The sequence below is a fragment of the Eretmochelys imbricata genome, chromosome 8 (genome assembly GCF_965152235.1).
Source record: "Eretmochelys imbricata isolate rEreImb1 chromosome 8, rEreImb1.hap1, whole genome shotgun sequence".
In the NCBI taxonomy this organism is placed as follows: Eukaryota; Metazoa; Chordata; order Testudines; family Cheloniidae; genus Eretmochelys; species Eretmochelys imbricata.
Genome location: NC_135579.1, coordinates 18,806,807 through 18,823,258, shown reverse-complemented (window position 1 = coordinate 18,823,258; position 16,452 = coordinate 18,806,807). Strand labels below are relative to the sequence as shown.

Here is a 16,452-nt window from a genome sequence, read left to right as displayed (position 1 = left end):
ATCTTTTAATCTCACATTAGTAATTCAGTCAAGAATACATTTTTTTTAAAATCAGACTTTAAAAGACAAATATAAATTCGTCTTTGGTAGTGTTCAGTTGTAATAATTAGTTTCCATGAAATTATTCTTCTGAGGGATGGTTGCAATTAGGTCCTGAGGGCTGATTGTAATTAGTTTTGTTATTCTTATGGGTATTTTTAAAAGCAAGTAATCACTTCCTCCAAATTTTGAACATTCTCTGTCATCCAACATAGCTGAATAAAGCAAGCAAAGGAAAGGATCAGAACAAGAGATGTGGAAATTCAAGGTCCCCTTCAAAAATCACCTGTTATCAAAGTTCTCTTTTCCCCCCTTGTGATAGATACCTTGCAGAGCAGGTGGTATCCTGTGAACCGCAGGGGCAGTTTCCTTCTGCCATATACTACCACCCCATATCCTACTGGAGCTACCATTCATGCTAATGGACATACCACCTATAAGATATAAGATATAAGATAGCAGAAGGTCTTTCATTGGTCGGAGGAACACAAATTGTGCTTCATTGGCCATGCACAAACTCTAGTGAGAAATTCCCAACATTGAGAGAGGCATTTAATTCATATATAGGAGAAGGGGCATCTATTTCCATTCCTATTCCTTCTGTTTGTTACACAGAGTTAGCCCTGCTGTCTACAACTTCAAATGCAACAGAGATCCCAATAGAGATGTCTTTTCTCCACTGCATTTCCTTCAATGGATAGGTCTGACATTGAGGAGCTGGAGCTAATTAAATCTAGTAGTCATATCTTCTTGCAGGGTGAGTGGAAAAATATTCTATGGTATCTGCCCAAGGGAGGGAAATAACGTGCTCTACGCATTAGAAATATGTAAAACCTTAAAACTTCCCTAAGAAAAGATTTCAGGAAGACACAAATGTGAGTTTTCTGCCCTGTCCCTAAGCTTCTGCTTCTCCTTCCACATCAGTGAGGGACAAGACAGACGAATATTGTTATTATATCCCTTACTAGAACATTTCCTCTCGCTTGGACTCTCTACCTCATCCTGATGCTCCACATCATGGGCACCCTCCTCCCAGCCAAGGCAGCCTGGAAAAGACTTCTTTCACAGTGTCCATGCTCCTACAAGTTTCACTGTTGAACGATGGGAGACGTTTTAGAAGCTATGTATCCCACACTGACCTGGGAGGAATGAAGCAGATGACTTAACATACCTTTTTCACTTCTAATTCCTATAGATATACATTGCCTCCAAAGTGCTTCCCAAACCTGAGCGCTGGGAAAGACCTGAACCAAGAAAAGTTGGCCAAAGAACAGTTCAAAACAATGCAACTTGGACCCATACATGGACAAGTGGTTAGAACTTGAAACCTTTGTCAGGACTCCTGATTCTGCTACTGACTTCTGTAGGATAAAGGGCAAGGTGCTTAACCTCACTAGGCTTCAATTTCCCTTTGTGTAAAAAAGAGATAAAAATACTTCCTTTGTAAGGCACTCGGAGGTTGTCAAGTAAAAGTCACCATACATGTGGGTAGGTATTATTTTCTGACCATGATCCCATTTACTTTCCAACAATGATTTCCCTATCAAATTACCTCAGTTTACAAATTAAAACGTTTTTCTTACAACTAACAGAGCAGGCTCCCCTGCTAACAGAAAATCAAGCTGTGTTCTTTCTGCTTCGTATATCATCAGCCATAAAAATTATTAATCAAAATGTGATTAACTTTGTAGCAATCATGCATGAGGCAGAATGGAATGCACCTTGCTCCACTTAGGGGATGGCATCAAAAATGAGTAAAGTTGGCAGCTGTGACTCAGAGATATTCAGTAACAAGCTGACGTCTTTTTCTCATAGCTACAGTTTAAAACAAATTACCTCCATTGGTTCTGCCTCAGCCATAAGGTAATGCGTAACAAGACACAACAACAGAATGTCAACATCAACCCACCTTTGAAGCCCCTGACTGACCTGTGGATGATGTGTCTACCCTGGAGATAGTCTAGTGCCAATGCCAGTTCACAGATGAAGAGTTTCACAGTGCCTTCTTGAAATCGGACATTTTGCTGTAGATGATAACGCAGGTCCCCTCCAAGAAGAAGATCCACCACCATGAACATGTCCTCCTCGTCTTGGAATGAGTACCTGAGAGAGCAAAAACACCATGCTACAGCCAAGTCTTGACTCAGGAGAGGTAACGTTCAAAGAAAAAGGGATCAAAAGTGCTGCCCTCAACCGCCACATCTGACCAAAATTATTATACTGCTACATACTTATATGGGATTTTGTCACTCCCACTCATATGTGTGGACTAGACTACATTTTACAGACACACATGGTATGTCTATACTGCAATTAGACACCCGTGGCTGGCCCGTGCCAGCGGACTCGGGCTCGCAGGGCTCGGGCTGCGGGGCTGTTTCACTGCAGTGTCAACTTCTGGGCTCAGGCTGGAGCCCAGGCTCTAGTACTCTGACCTGGAAGGCTCCCAGAGCCCGGAGGTCTACACTGCAATGGAACAACCCTGCAGCCCAAACCCGAGTCAGCTGGCACAGGCCAGCGGAGGGTGTCTAATTGCAGTGTAGACTTAGCCTATGGGCCCAATCCAGAATGGTGCTGGGAACTCTTGCAATCCTGCTGAGCTGAGGGCATTCAGCATCTCATGAGACTGGGTCCCTAATTTTTCAAATTAGATCAATGTCTGTGTCTGATACTGTATGTAAGTTCATAGTATTAACACTAATCAGATTTGAGATAAATGTACTGATTACTGATGAAGACTTTGTCTCTCTCTAAATATCTCTGTACATCTTTACACATCTTTATACATGTATTTTTGAAAAAGGAATTGGTTCACAGCTGTCATTATTTCTAAATAAGAAAGTAATACTCAGGGTCAACAATCCAGTGCTTATGAGCAACCGTAAAATAATAAATCAGCCTTGTGCTGGTTCATTCACAAATGTCGGAAGGGAGGGAAGATCAACAGAGAAGCAGATTTTGTTTTCAAGCTTCCAAAGAGTTATTTTAGGGAAGAAGGGAAAAATATTTTTAACAAATTGAAAAGAGACCTTGACAATACTGTTATTTTTCAAAGTGTGTTCTTTAATTTCAATAAGGCACAATGCATACCGGTATATGTAATTATGGCTGAATTACACACACTTCTATTTACATTTCTGTGGCAATTTCATGACTGGATTGATCTGGGCACATCTGTTTGGTTATCCAATTAACTACACCCAGTGAGAGAGAGACACAGCAGCAGTTCATACTGTGCAGGTGCCCCTGAGTTAATACTGGCAGAAGAATACAGAGAGTGCCACATCATTGTGCTGTGTACATACATCTGAAAAACATAGACTAGCTACTTGTTACAGATGCCATCAAAGGTGATAGTCTAAAAGGCAACAACGTGCCCATTTTTTTCTTAAACAGAAAGGTGCCATCTAATTTTAATAGGAGAAGGAGATGTCTGGCCCTGGGAATGAAAGCCATCCCTGTTCTAATACTAACTTCCCCCGTAGCCTTGAACAAGTTACCTAAATTAGCTGCCTGATTCCTCCATCTTTTAAATTACTACCTACTTCATAGTGGTGTTGTGAGGACATTTAATAGTTATGAAGTGCGGCGTAAAGTTGTGACTGAAAAGTACTAAAAAGCCATTTTTCTAGATGAAAAGGTGTTTCAAACATTGAAGTAGAAGGATACTTTTTTTACATAGTAAAAAGTAGGCATTTCATTTGGGTAAAGTTCTGTCTCTTTTAAAAGCAGTGGGAGTGAACAGTAATTATTCTGCTTAAGATCAGGTCATCAGCCCATTGTCCTTACAGACAGGAAAGAAAGCTCAAATGCAAAACTTCTGCATGTTTGACTGGACATAGCTAAATGCTTTGGGTAGTTTCTCCATAGTGCCCTAGGGGCTTAGGAAATTGACATTTTTTCTTAACAATTTGTGCTTTTCCATTTGGCAAACACGGATTCCCTGTTTTGTCAATGTCCCGTCCCATTTGCCTCTAAACTCTCAACCCCACCTCAGCCTCAGTTGTGCTTCCAAACCATGGGATTTGACATCAGCCTGTCCTTATTTGTCTACTCTATTTAGTTTGTGCAACAGCATCAATGCTGAAGTCAGCAGGACTGTTGTACTGACTTTGTTAATGAACTGCAGCTCATCATCTAACTATGAGGGGATAAATGCACAACACATTGATTTTATATTGCTAGCTCCACCATCAACATCAACCTTTCCCTGAAAATCTCAGCCTCTTAATTCCTAACATGGCTCACATTAGCCAGGAACAGCAATTGCAGAGAAAATCCTGCTCAGTCATTGTCCCTCGGGGCTGAAGCAGTCTTCAGAGAATTTCATTGATAAACTCTAGCCAGCCTTGACTAAACATGCATGCACTGATATTTTTCAAAGTCTTATAACATGGGCAAATTTGGACAAACTGGCACAGGGATGGCAAAAGGCAGCTCACTGACACAAAGGCCACACCCTGCCAAATGTCAAGACCCTGCTCCAAAGCATGCAGGCATTAGAGTTTCTCAGCTAAAGCAGTTAAAAAAACCAGAATGCACCAAACAACGTATTTGTCCCCCAACCTCATTCTCAGAAAAGTCTGGACCATTTTTCCTGAAGTTTTCCTAAAAAATTCAGCATGAGGCAGACGTCCAGCATGGGGAATTTCAGCCCAAACTGTTGAAGTTGGGCAAAGTTAAAAGTAACTGAAAACAAAGTTTTAGAATGAAAGTGACAGGCAACCTTAACTACGGGTATTGTTAGTCTGCCTACAATACGGGGAGTAAAAATGATGGCTCAAGTCACCAATACTTTCCAGATGCTGAGCAGCCAGTGCTCAGAGCAGGCTCCTGAATAGAGAGATGAAAAATGCCTGCTCTCGTGCCAAGAGAGTCCCCCCCAGGAAACAGCATGAGCAAATAGGATGCTGAATCAGGTTCTGTCTTGCTTAAAAAGCAAAGCAGATTGCACAAACTTCAGCAACCAAACCAGGCAGCAGAGTGGTGTAAATCTTCATCATATTGGAAGGCTTAAATCACTGTAAAACTGTGTGTCACAAAAAGCTCTGTAACACACATGTGTGCCTCTAAGAGTGGCTGATCATGGTCACTTTTTTCCTTTTAAAAGAAGGGGTTTTTAAGTGAATGTTATGCTTGCAAGAAATTGCAGCTGGACAAGGCAGTCCAGTGTTGGGCCACAGAACAAGTACAGAACAGGCAGTAGCAGTGCAAACTTTCCTCAGAGCCTGCCCGAAAGCTGTTTTGATGGCGCTACCTCTGTGGAGAGGAGGTTTCAGTCTTTGGCTCTGCTGGGACTGCCAATGAGGGTTCCAGTTAGGGCAGTTTTGTGGTGTATCTACTTATCCACTAGCAACGTGGCATTATTACCATATCTGGAGTGTGACTCAGATTAGCTTTACGGAGGACAAAAAAAATTCTGTTGGGAAAAAGGTCTGTAAGAGAGAAGTCCAGTGAGCAATTCAGTTGGTGCTTGTCAATGCTGCTCCATACAGGGTTCTTCAGTCTGTGCAACAGTACAGGACAACCTGGGTGTCTATGCTAAAAAAGAGAGCCAATGGCTCCTCACTAACCAATCAGCCCCAAAAGTCATCTTTCCACCCACTGATCTTGAAAGCCCTTCAGGCCTTATTTGTCAGCAGGGCTCTCAGCCAAGTTTATTTAGGTTGGGAAGTCGGATATTTCTCTTGTCTGTGTCTACTTTAGGTAATCTCTCTCCAAATCCTCGACAAAGTCCTCAGCGTGTTATGAAATTGGATCAATCCTTTTCTATCTTCCCTGCTCTGACAGCATTAGCTTAAAGAACATGGTCATTAGATCAGAGGTGCTGGAACTAAGGGTGTTGGGGGTGCACCCTCTGGCCTGAAGTGGTTTCTATCATACATAGGGTTTGCAGTTTGGTTCAATGGCTCTCAGCATCCCCACTATACGAATTGTTCCAGCACTCCTGCATGAGATGCAGATGCTTGTGATCCATCTCCTTTTTGCTATTCAGTACATAATAGGAGGTAGGTAAATCCTGTAGAATTTGGGTCATGTGGGCTGCAACACAGTGAGTAATAAAACATAGACACATTGTAATTTTTATGGTATGTGGGGAGTACTGGGCATTCCCTAGGAACTGTGTTAGGATGCCCAGAGCCACTAGCCATCATACTAGGAGTATCTGCCTCTCTCCCATCAGGGAAGAGTTTTTCTTTGTCCCCTTCTGCTGACCAGGCCACTGCTACTGCTGCTAGCTATGGGACACAAGTCCTTTAGCTCATGTGCTAGAGGCTCGTGCTTTTAGACAAGTAGTTCCTTGGTTCAAACCCTGCTTTCAGCCCAGGTGGGGTGGGTTATATATGTCCCTATCTCAGTGTAGCTGTCAGTAGTAGTAAGAACAGCAACATTCCAAATGTTTTTACTCCCTTTGGGGAGGGGTGGGAGGAGGTTGAACTATGTAACAGAGGGAGTGGCCACCCAGTGTCCAGTGAGGGCAAGTGAGGAGGCCACCAGGACGTAGGCATGGCCTCGCTTCCCAACCAGGCAACATAGTCAAGGGGAGAAGGAGCAAACTGATTTGGCAGCTCAGGGCGTGCGTATCGCGCAGGTAGTGGGGCTGGTCTGACTAGATCCGCTGCATATTTGTGGACCTGTGCAGTTGTTTTAGGTTCAGAGTAGAACCCTAAACTCACCCTTATTTTGGGAGGCTTGGCCTACAAACCTTTCCTACAGCCCCATGCAGGATACAACAGGCATTTGTTCCCTCTTTCCAGTAATCAGGAATTGATGCCAGCAAATCTATATCAGCTAATAAAATGTTTCTATTTATGAAATCCATTCTGGAGAACTTTACTGTTATTATTCTGCACGTACACTCAGGAGGCACTAGGGAATAACACAAAAACCTGTAAACAGGCTACTGCTGATCACTATACCCTGGTGCAGTTGTAACAAGTCACCAATGCAGTTACTTTGATGGTGCTAGGTAAAAAGTGACAGTAAAAGCCAGGCTGTCTGGACCCCAAATACTCCTATATCTTGGAAGCCTGAGGGGGGGAAAGGGATGCCATTTCCCCAGATAACGGTGTTAAGCCCCAGCTGGTTGGTTTACTGGAAAAGCAGCATGTCATTAGCAATATGGCCTGAGCTCTGAACTGGCAGTGTACCTGCTTTTGGCTTCTCTCTGCCAATTATGATGGGCTACCCTGTCTCCTCCTATGTAGACCCAAAAAATCCTATCAAAATCAGGAAGATGACACAGCATGAAGCCATAAGGTGGTGTACAAGGCTGCACTCAAAATCACAATTAACACAACAAGTAAGGTTTGGGTTTGTATAGGAATGATTAATTCACATGTATTTTCTGAGACTGGTTCCCAAGACCTTGTTAATAGTGCAGTACCAGTTGCTCAGATAGTTAGGGGATGCAGATGTTATTTACTGCTCCAGTTTAAGTAGCTCCACTGGATGTCTTCATTTATCGCATAAGGTTTCCCAAGTATCCCACAAGACAACTCTATTGATCAGCTGTGGGCAGCATCCTTCTATTGGCTATTCATGCTGGCATCTCATCAATTTGATAGAATAGCAAGCATCACCAAAACCAAGCAACCAAAATAATCCAGTGAAAAATGTGGTCCATGGTTCACAAGCAAAGCTTAGCAGTCACATTTTGGGGATGTGGCCACATGGGAGCTGGAGGTAACCATAATTACAAGAGAAATGGGAAACTCCGAGGTTTTGCTTTGGAGTGGTCTATGCATAAACATCACCTTTCATGTTGAGCTACTTGGGTTTGCATGGCTGAGTTCTGCTTTGAGTTCTCTATCCATCAAAATTATTACATTTCACCTGCTTTAGCACTGAAACGACATATCTCAGAGGATTTCAATAAGAAACCATAAATAAACTCAGAATCATTCCAAAAATGTGTGATCTCAGTGGGTTTTGAGTTTTGAACTCAAAACTCCAAGTAACCAGGCAAGATTCCTGTGGGTTTGGGTTTTGTTTTGAATGTTTTACCCCATTCGAAAATTACCTTTACAGCTAATAAGTGTAATTACCCAGTATCCTGCAGGGACCTTCTAGTTGTATGTTATTTACCAGTGGACTCTATTAAGTTGCTATGTAATTAAAGGAAAGTCACATGATATCTAAGCCCCTGACAATTGGAAATGTTACTGATGTCCTAATAAAATTATTACCTGGCTTTAACAGTAACAGAGCCTTATTTAAATCTTCGTTCCACTGTGCTACTGCAGGAAAACACGCTGAATCAAACGAAGATGGAGGGATTAAGATGTCTTTTATCATTGTGTTGACCAATCCCAGTGCTGATGGCTGGCAAACCACTGAAAACAGACTGTGTAGGCTGCATTGATCAAGTATGCTTAAAGGAAAGAGACTGCTTTATGCGCACATTTTCCAAGGAGAGATCTGAGTTTCTGAAATAAAATCTGAATTGTGGTGGATTTTTTTTTCTGTCACTAAATCCACCAAACAAAGGCTTTTATCTTTGCTGAATAGCATTAGTTCAGCAAATATCAATAAGGTTTTAAGACAGACTTTTGATGGCACAGAATAAACCACAAAATAGCAACTGGGAGGCAGTGGGGAGCAAAGGGAAGGACAGGAGAGATGGAGACCAACATTGATCGAGATTAAGATTGATCTACCGAGGTACTTAGTGGGCGATGCATACTTCTACCCCACTCTTTAATATTAGATTTCTGGTTATCTGCTGCCAAGAGGGAGCCAGTTTGAATAACATCCAATCCTTTCACCAAGGCTATCAATCACATTAGTGCAGGAAGTTAACGCACACTGCATTAAAAGCCAGCAATGTTTCTTTCTTCCAGCCATGGGGCTGGTGCTTGTTTAATAGCTTGAGAGGCCCAATCCTGCAGAGTTGAAATCAGTGGGAGTTATCGGTGCTCTGCACCTCGCAGGATCAAGTTTCATTTATTGTAAACTGGTGCATTATAAATGCCACAGAGGAAGCAAATCGTGTCAATTTTCTAAAGACTATATTCAGCCTTTGTATGTCTGGGAAGTCAGTGACTGTCTAACCCATTTGGTATCCACCAAGGCCCTTTGGCACAAAAGGTGATTGTTTCACAGCAAAAAGAAAGCTCAGGGCAAAATCTATTGCATTTGTACTTTGCCAGGCAAGACATGGCAGCCTCCACTGTGAAAGGAATAAAACTGGAAGGAGTGGGCACCTGCTGCCTCAGGCCAGTGGGTATCTATTCAATTAAATAGGAGCTGGAAGGGGGCCCCATTATGGGAGCACCATTTGAATCCGAGTCCAACTGTATTTCGAGCTAGAAATGGAAGCTGTTGTTTTTATCAAGGAGCTGGGTCAAATAAAACTGGGTTACGGGCAGTCAGAGATACCCCTGGAGAATAGCCACAAAAGAAACAAAAATACATCTTATAGAAACATAGCTTTTTTTATAAACAGGGATTTAAAAAGAAACAAACCTCCTTGGTTTTCGGAGTTGCTGAGCAGTCCCAGCTGCAACTGACATCGATCAGAGCTCAGCCCCCATGAGAGGCAGGCTCCTAATAAATGGAAAAAGGTATAAATAAAGTACTAATGACTTACCACAAATTAACCAGGAAGGGGTGTTCCAGGCCCTGCATAATCTGCAGCTCTTTGAACACATTTCTCACTTCATTACGCTCCACACACTTCTGTTTGTTCATGTATTTCATGGCGTACATTTTCTTGGTGTCATTCTTCTGTACAATGCAGACCTAAGTGAGCAAACCAAGATGTTAGCTTGGGCAGAGTAGCTGGGTGACATCTCGAAAGCAAGTTTGTGCAGGTGAAATGTGCCCTGATGAGCACTCTACTGTTAACTTCAATCAGATTCAAGTCACTAGGTCACAGCCTCATGCACTTATGATTTAACCCTGCACATCACCAGTAAGTGCTGCAGTCAATATTCATGCTAAGAAGAATGACAGTTAGAGTACAGAGTTTGTCACAGCAAAGTTGGGGTATCGCAGATTTATTAAGTAACTGACAAATCTCTTTTTTCCCATAATTATCCACCATTCATGTGTTGCATGCTGCTTCCTGACCCTCCCTTTCGCCAAGCAGGACTGTAGGATAAGAGCTGAGGGCATTCACCGAGACAGCCTCACTCCCTGCAGGCAGGACTTGTGAGTACTAGTGTGACAGCATCTCCTATCTATAAGGACCAGCACAATCTTTCTAGTGTAGCACAGCTGATCCATCAAACCTCTGGGCTTTTGGCATCTTCCAGACATGGGTTTTGTCACAGAACTCACCATACTGAAAAAACCCACAGCCCTAACAGGATGTTTAATTCCCAAAAGTGGGACTTCAAACACAGATGTTTCTCTGCTCCCTGCAGTGCTGCTCTCGGAGAATCATAGTGCTTTGTCAAAGAGACACCAGGATGCTCAAGTGGGCTTTGGTGGGGGAGTCTCCCTTCAGAGGATGTTTACCCATCTAACATAATGAAATTCAGCTGATTGGGTTTATCATTAACGTCAGTTTAATATCTTGTAATAGGATTTGTGGATTCCAAATGGATGACAAGTCAAACTTAGAGACTCTTCCTGGATTATTAGGAGCTGAAGTTCAGGTCAAATCTCATCGACAAGCAATATTCCATTACTCTGCAATAAGCTCTGAAATTTAAGCTCTCTAATGTGCCCATTACTTGGCTAGCTACAGTCTCTGTTGAGAACACAGTAGTTTTACTCTTGAGGAGCTTACCTTTCCAAAGCTGCCTTTCCCAATGGCTCGCAAAATTTCAAAGTGGTCGAAGGTCACTGCAGGAAACAACATATGTTCATAAGTTCAGTGTTTGAGCTGCAATTTGATTATGTAATTTCCCCCTCCCCGAACCGAGACTGTTAATAAAAATGGAGGATTTCCAAGCGATATGCTGCTCCGGTTGCTGATGGACAGTAGGGGCACCACCCACAGTAGTTATGCTATTCATGTTATTCCCCATTTGGCTGTAAAAGCAAGTTCCTGGGGCAGGAAATGTCCATTCTTCAATGGCGTACAGGCAGGAAACCATCAAAAAAATGCTTTCACATCACCTCAACTATTGAGCTATGGGAGCCTGATCTTGCTCCTGCTGAAGTCAACTGCAAAAACATCCACTGAGTCCACTCCATCAAAGATCTACGCACTTTGATGGTTGTGAAATAAGCACCACCTGGCTCAGGAGCCTAGGTACAGAAGGTTCTTCTTGTGCTTTAGATTACTATTCTGTTGAACTACTAATAAAAACCACCAACCCCAAAAGCTGGAAAATCTTCTGTCACCCAGAATCAAGACTGTTTGGTCTCTGCAAAGTAGGGGAAAGCCCAGCCCCGTTCATGCAGCTTTATGGAATGTGAACTCTAGTTAAAAGAAGGAAACTATTTCATTCTCTATTGGGACCTCTGAACAGAGATGGGTTCCTGGGATATTCTCTCCCTTCTGTGAATGCTGGGCAGGTGACTCTCATTCACACTAACTGGAACGATCTGTTCACATCAAGCATTTGTGATCAACCAGTGTGCTAGGCTATGTCCCAGCTGAAGCAAGAAAGGGATTTGCACATGAACAGCAGATCAAAGCAAAGAGGCAGATTAACTGTTTTGGGTTCAAACCCTGCCACCCAGGTCCTTCAATTGGAAATTGAGTGTGATCAGCAGTCAAGACAAGGCACCATAATTGTAATTTCTAAGTTGCAGAATTTGAATTCAACTAGTGCCACGTCAAGACCTGTATGAAGCAACACCCCGAGGTCCCACAGCACTATACCATACAGCCATTAGCCAGAAAAGATCATAATTGGGAATCCATTCCTTATACCAGCCACTGCTTTAAAGCAACTTAAACCTCACTATGTGGTTAATTTGAGGCACCAAATCAAAGCTACTGGTAGATTTCTAATAACACATTAGCCTTAATTACTGTGACCCCAGAACCATCAGGCACCACCGAAGTGATGGGCTTGAAATCAGAGTTAATTTGTCTCGTCCATTGCTTTATTTCCAGTCAATTAGTGAGTGGATGTGAGGGGACCACGTGTCTGACCTGCTTTGCTGAAAACCCGTTCTGAGTGGAACAATAAAGGCCAGTGAGAACGTCCTTGATGGATTGAAAGTGACAGAGAGCGAGACACCATATTACTCCTTCGTGCCAGCTTTTTCCTTACAGTTGCACCACTAGCTGGGCAGCAGGTTACATTCTAAACTGTTCATTGCTTTAATAATAAAACTGCAGCACTGGGGTCAGACAATGACATGTTTATAAAAAAGAGTCATTTCTGTATATTATACAGAGAGTTAGTTTTGCTGGGTTGACAGCCCTAGATGCCAACGTCCATTGTTTATCCACAGAACAAGGACAACATAGGCAACAGCAGCACTGCAAGCTTTCCCCACACAGCTCTATCAACATGAGCCTTTCCTAGAGGCTGAGAGGACAGTTTAGTCTCCATGCCCCATTTAATCAATGGCCTCGCTGCTGAGGTTGACAGCAAGGGAGCCAATTAGTATCAGATGTAGTGGGCCTGCCAGCAAAAGCACCTGTTGTGATGGTGGGCGTTTTATTAATTACTTTTGAAGACAACTGGCCCCATACTGCTCAGCACTGTGCTCTGGGAGCGTACATATGGAGGCTTGACCATGAGCAATAGGAAGAAATTGGAGAGACAGCTGCTCCGTGCAGCCTCTTCTATTCCCAGTTCAGAGCTGATCAACAGAGGGAGGGATAAAGGCATAGGCATGAACCAATGGACACTGAAAAGTCTTCTGGTTTCATGCTCATGGTGCACCAACTCATGCACAGTGAGTACCCACAGGGACCAGCACTCAACAAAGAGTTGCATTCTGCTGCCACCATACAGGGATCAAACCAGTATGGTCCTCATCATTTACCGGGCACACCTAATCGCTCTACGAGAAACAGTCCGCACCTGAAAGGCTTTCAGTCTAAATACACATTGCCATTTCATAGTCTGAAGGCTTCTCTCCTCTATAATGGCACTCCACCTGAATTCCATTTTGAATTTTAAGTGAAATCAAAGTGAAAGAGCTTGCCTTAAAAACCAAAATAAATTGCACCTGGCTTACAACTAAAGTACGTCTGGTCCAGGAAGGTTAAGCTTCATTAACTGCTTACAATAGGATTTGTCCTAAGGGAGTTGGGAGTCCAGCTCCCTAAGGTCCCTTTGAAAATCACTGCCTAGATGTCTCATCAGAGCTAGAGAGGAGCACAAAACCAAACCCCATATTCCAGAGTTAATTTGGGAAGACAGAGTGGGGGTATTCTCAGGCTCCATCCACAATCAAAGCTCCAACCACCCCAATTTCAGAGGATTTACAGCAGGTTTAAGTGCAACCAAGGAAACCATCCCAGGCTCCCTAGGTGCCCAGGTTCACCATGCTGACGACACCCCCTAATCCTTTCATTCTCCAGCCCCAGGTTCCAACCACACCTCTCACGTGAAAACTCCTTCCTAGTAGATTCCATAATATGCTACTGGCACTGGCTTCTAAGGCCCAAGAAGAGATTCTAAGTTACCCTCCCTTAGTCTGAAGGCTAAATAAGTGTAGTGAGTTTGGAAATCTCGTTTTCACGGCACCATTGGTGTGTGAGCACCTTCTGCTTCAACCCCTACTAAACTCTCTTCTTCTTTGTATCTTAGACCAAAGGCTCCCTTGGAAAGCCCAGCTGCCTCTAATTGCCATCTGCTGCCTTATTCATTAGCTGAACTGAATTGCACAGAAACCAAGAGCCATTTGTCCCCAAAGCATTTTATCAGCGGAGATTTTCAGCAAGAATGCTGCTGTAAATCACTCTTCCCCAGCAACAGACACATTCTCTCCCACCAAGGGTTCACACATGATAACAGCCAGAAATAAATTCATTTTCTCCAGGATACACTGTCTCAGAGTTGAAACAAGGGAATCTCACTATGGTAACAGGACAGACACAGACTGACATGAAGCTACAGCTTTGCTGTACACAACAGTACAAAGAACTCAGAACGCCATCAAAATTTAGGTCCCAGCTTAACGTCATACTTTTAAAACATTGTTCATATAGAAATGAACATGTTTTCCAAAGACAGAAACTAACACGGCAGTAATGTAAACTGGGCCTCTTTCACAACAAACAACATGTTACATAGAATTCACCATATATCAGACATCAGGTCAGGTATTGGCTTCCAGCATTGTTCAATATATGATACTCCAGAGAAAGGGTGAAAACACCCATAACACATCTGGCCAGAAGTGTGAAACTAGAAGTGTTGGTGGCGGTAAATTTCTTCTTCTCTCAAGAGACTGAATGCACTTACGCTAAATGAGTATCTACACAGAGAACAATCTATAAGGTAGATGAACAAAGAGACCTTTTTCATTGCTACTGCTTCTTCTTCTAGGCTATCTTGATCTAACTGCACACTCTTCTTTTGTTGCTTACTTAACAGAGATGGATCTAAATCAAACACTTTGACCCAAACGCATACAAGCTTTGGAAACGTCTATGGTTTACAGTGGAACTCCACAGCCTATGTTACACAGGAGGATAGATTCAGTAACGAATTAGCCACTGGGCTAATGGAGCCCGTGCACAGGGGCCCCAACCAATTGGGGGCGGGGGGGTCCCAGAAAAATGGGTGCCCCTGCATCCCAAGCACTCTGTCCGCCTGGCGTTCCTAATGGGGAAGCCCCTGTGCCTTCAACCCCTTCCCTGGCAGGAGCTCCAGACGGGTGGAGTGGGGCAAGCCCCCATGCCCAAACCCCACTCCCCAGCAGGAGCACCACGGGGGGATGACTGTGGGCGGAAGGGGTGAGGATGGGCCCCCACTTGCTCTGGCCCAGGGTCCCACAAAACCATAATCCATCTCTGGATAGACTACATGATCATAAGGTTCCTTCTGTCCGTAAAAACTAAAAATCTAAACCAGAAGCCAGTTTTCACAAACTTGCATTCTCTAGCTCCATTTTTTGTATTAAGATTTTCAACTAACACTTTTAACACAAACTATACGGCTAACCCAGCTGAGTGAACGCTAGGTAACATGAAAAGGAGTACTTGTGGCATGTTAGAGACTAACAAATTTATTTGAGCATAAGCTTTCGTGAGCTACAGCTCACTTCATCGGATGCATTCAGTGGAAAATACAGTGGGGAGATTTATACACATAGAGAACATGAAACAATGGGTGTTACCTTACACACTGTAACCAGAGTGATCACTTAAGGTGAGCTATTACCAGCAGGAGGGCGGGGTGGGGGGGGAAGGGGGAATCTTTTTTAGTGATAATCAAGGTGGGTCATTTCCAGCAGTTGACAAGAGTTCTTGTCAACTGCTGGAAATGACCCACCTTGATTATCACTAAAAAAGCTTCCCCCTTCCCCCCCCACCCCGCCCTCCTGCTGGTAATAGCTCACCTTAAGTGATCACTCTGGTTACAGTGTGTACGGTAACACCCATTGTTTCATGTTCTCTATGTGTATAAATCTCCCCACTGTATTTTCCACTGAATGCATCCGATGAAGTGAGCTGTAGCGCACGAAAGCGTATGCTCAAATAAATTTGTTAGTCTCTAACGTGCCAGAAGTCCTCCTTTTCTTTTTGCGAATACAGACTAAGACAGCTGCTACTCTGAAACCTGTCGCTAAGTAACATGACACTTCTGATTTCATTAGGGATGATCATTGTTTCTTACCTATCATTCTAGCCTCTCACACTGGGCTAATCCAAAAATCTTAGGTGCAAACACTAGCAACCAAAATCTGGAACTAAATCCAAATCTTTTAGTCTGGACCCTTGTCTACATAATCAAAAATCTTAATTCATTTTAGATGCCATCAGACAAGGAACTATTTCAATCATTCCCACGTTGGAGACAGAATTCATATTATAATTAGGCTTGGCAGAAGTTGATTTTTTTTTTTTCAATTTCCACAATTAATATCAATTTTTATTTTAAACAGTTTTAAGCAATTTTAATTTTCACACTTGTGGGAAATTAAGGGGGAGGGTGGGGGTAGGTCAGTGCTGACAACGGGGCTGCAGGGGGCTCCTTGCCCAGCTGAGGGCTCTGAGACACCCAGGCACCCAGCAGAGGAGGCTACGGCCTTGGCCCAGCAGAGCAGAGACCCCTGACCAGCACTGCAGAGGCACACGAGGGCCCAGGTACAGGGGAGGCCAGACCACTGCTGAATGACTTCTGCAGGGGGATGGTCCCTGTACTCCCAGCCGGTGAGTGACTGGGACAGTGACAGCAGGGCTCCACATGGCTCTCTGCACAGCTGTGGAGCCGGTAGCACAGGACCCCTGCAGGTGCAAGGTGCAGGGGATGCTGCACTTGCCAAAAATTATTAATGGGTTCTTTTTTCATTATTTCAGTGTGTCGGGTAAACTGGACGTTT

The 16,452-nt window shown here is 43.5% G+C and overlaps 1 protein-coding gene across 1 annotated transcript in view; it reads right to left on the bottom strand.

Moving 5' to 3' along the window:
• STK32A (serine/threonine kinase 32A) overlaps positions 1–10,828 on the bottom strand; it is a 57,478-nt gene extending 46,650 nt beyond the window's left edge. Inside the window, exons 1-3 of the mRNA XM_077824655.1 lie at positions 10,778–10,828; positions 9,632–9,783; positions 1,969–2,142 (exon numbers count right to left, since the gene is read on the bottom strand). Of these exons, the coding sequence (XP_077680781.1) occupies positions 1,969–2,142; positions 9,632–9,750 (293 nt within the window). The 5' untranslated portion in view covers positions 9,751–9,783; positions 10,778–10,828. The remainder of the gene's footprint in view (positions 1–1,968; positions 2,143–9,631; positions 9,784–10,777) is intronic.
• Between the last annotated feature and the right edge of the window lie 5,624 nt (positions 10,829–16,452).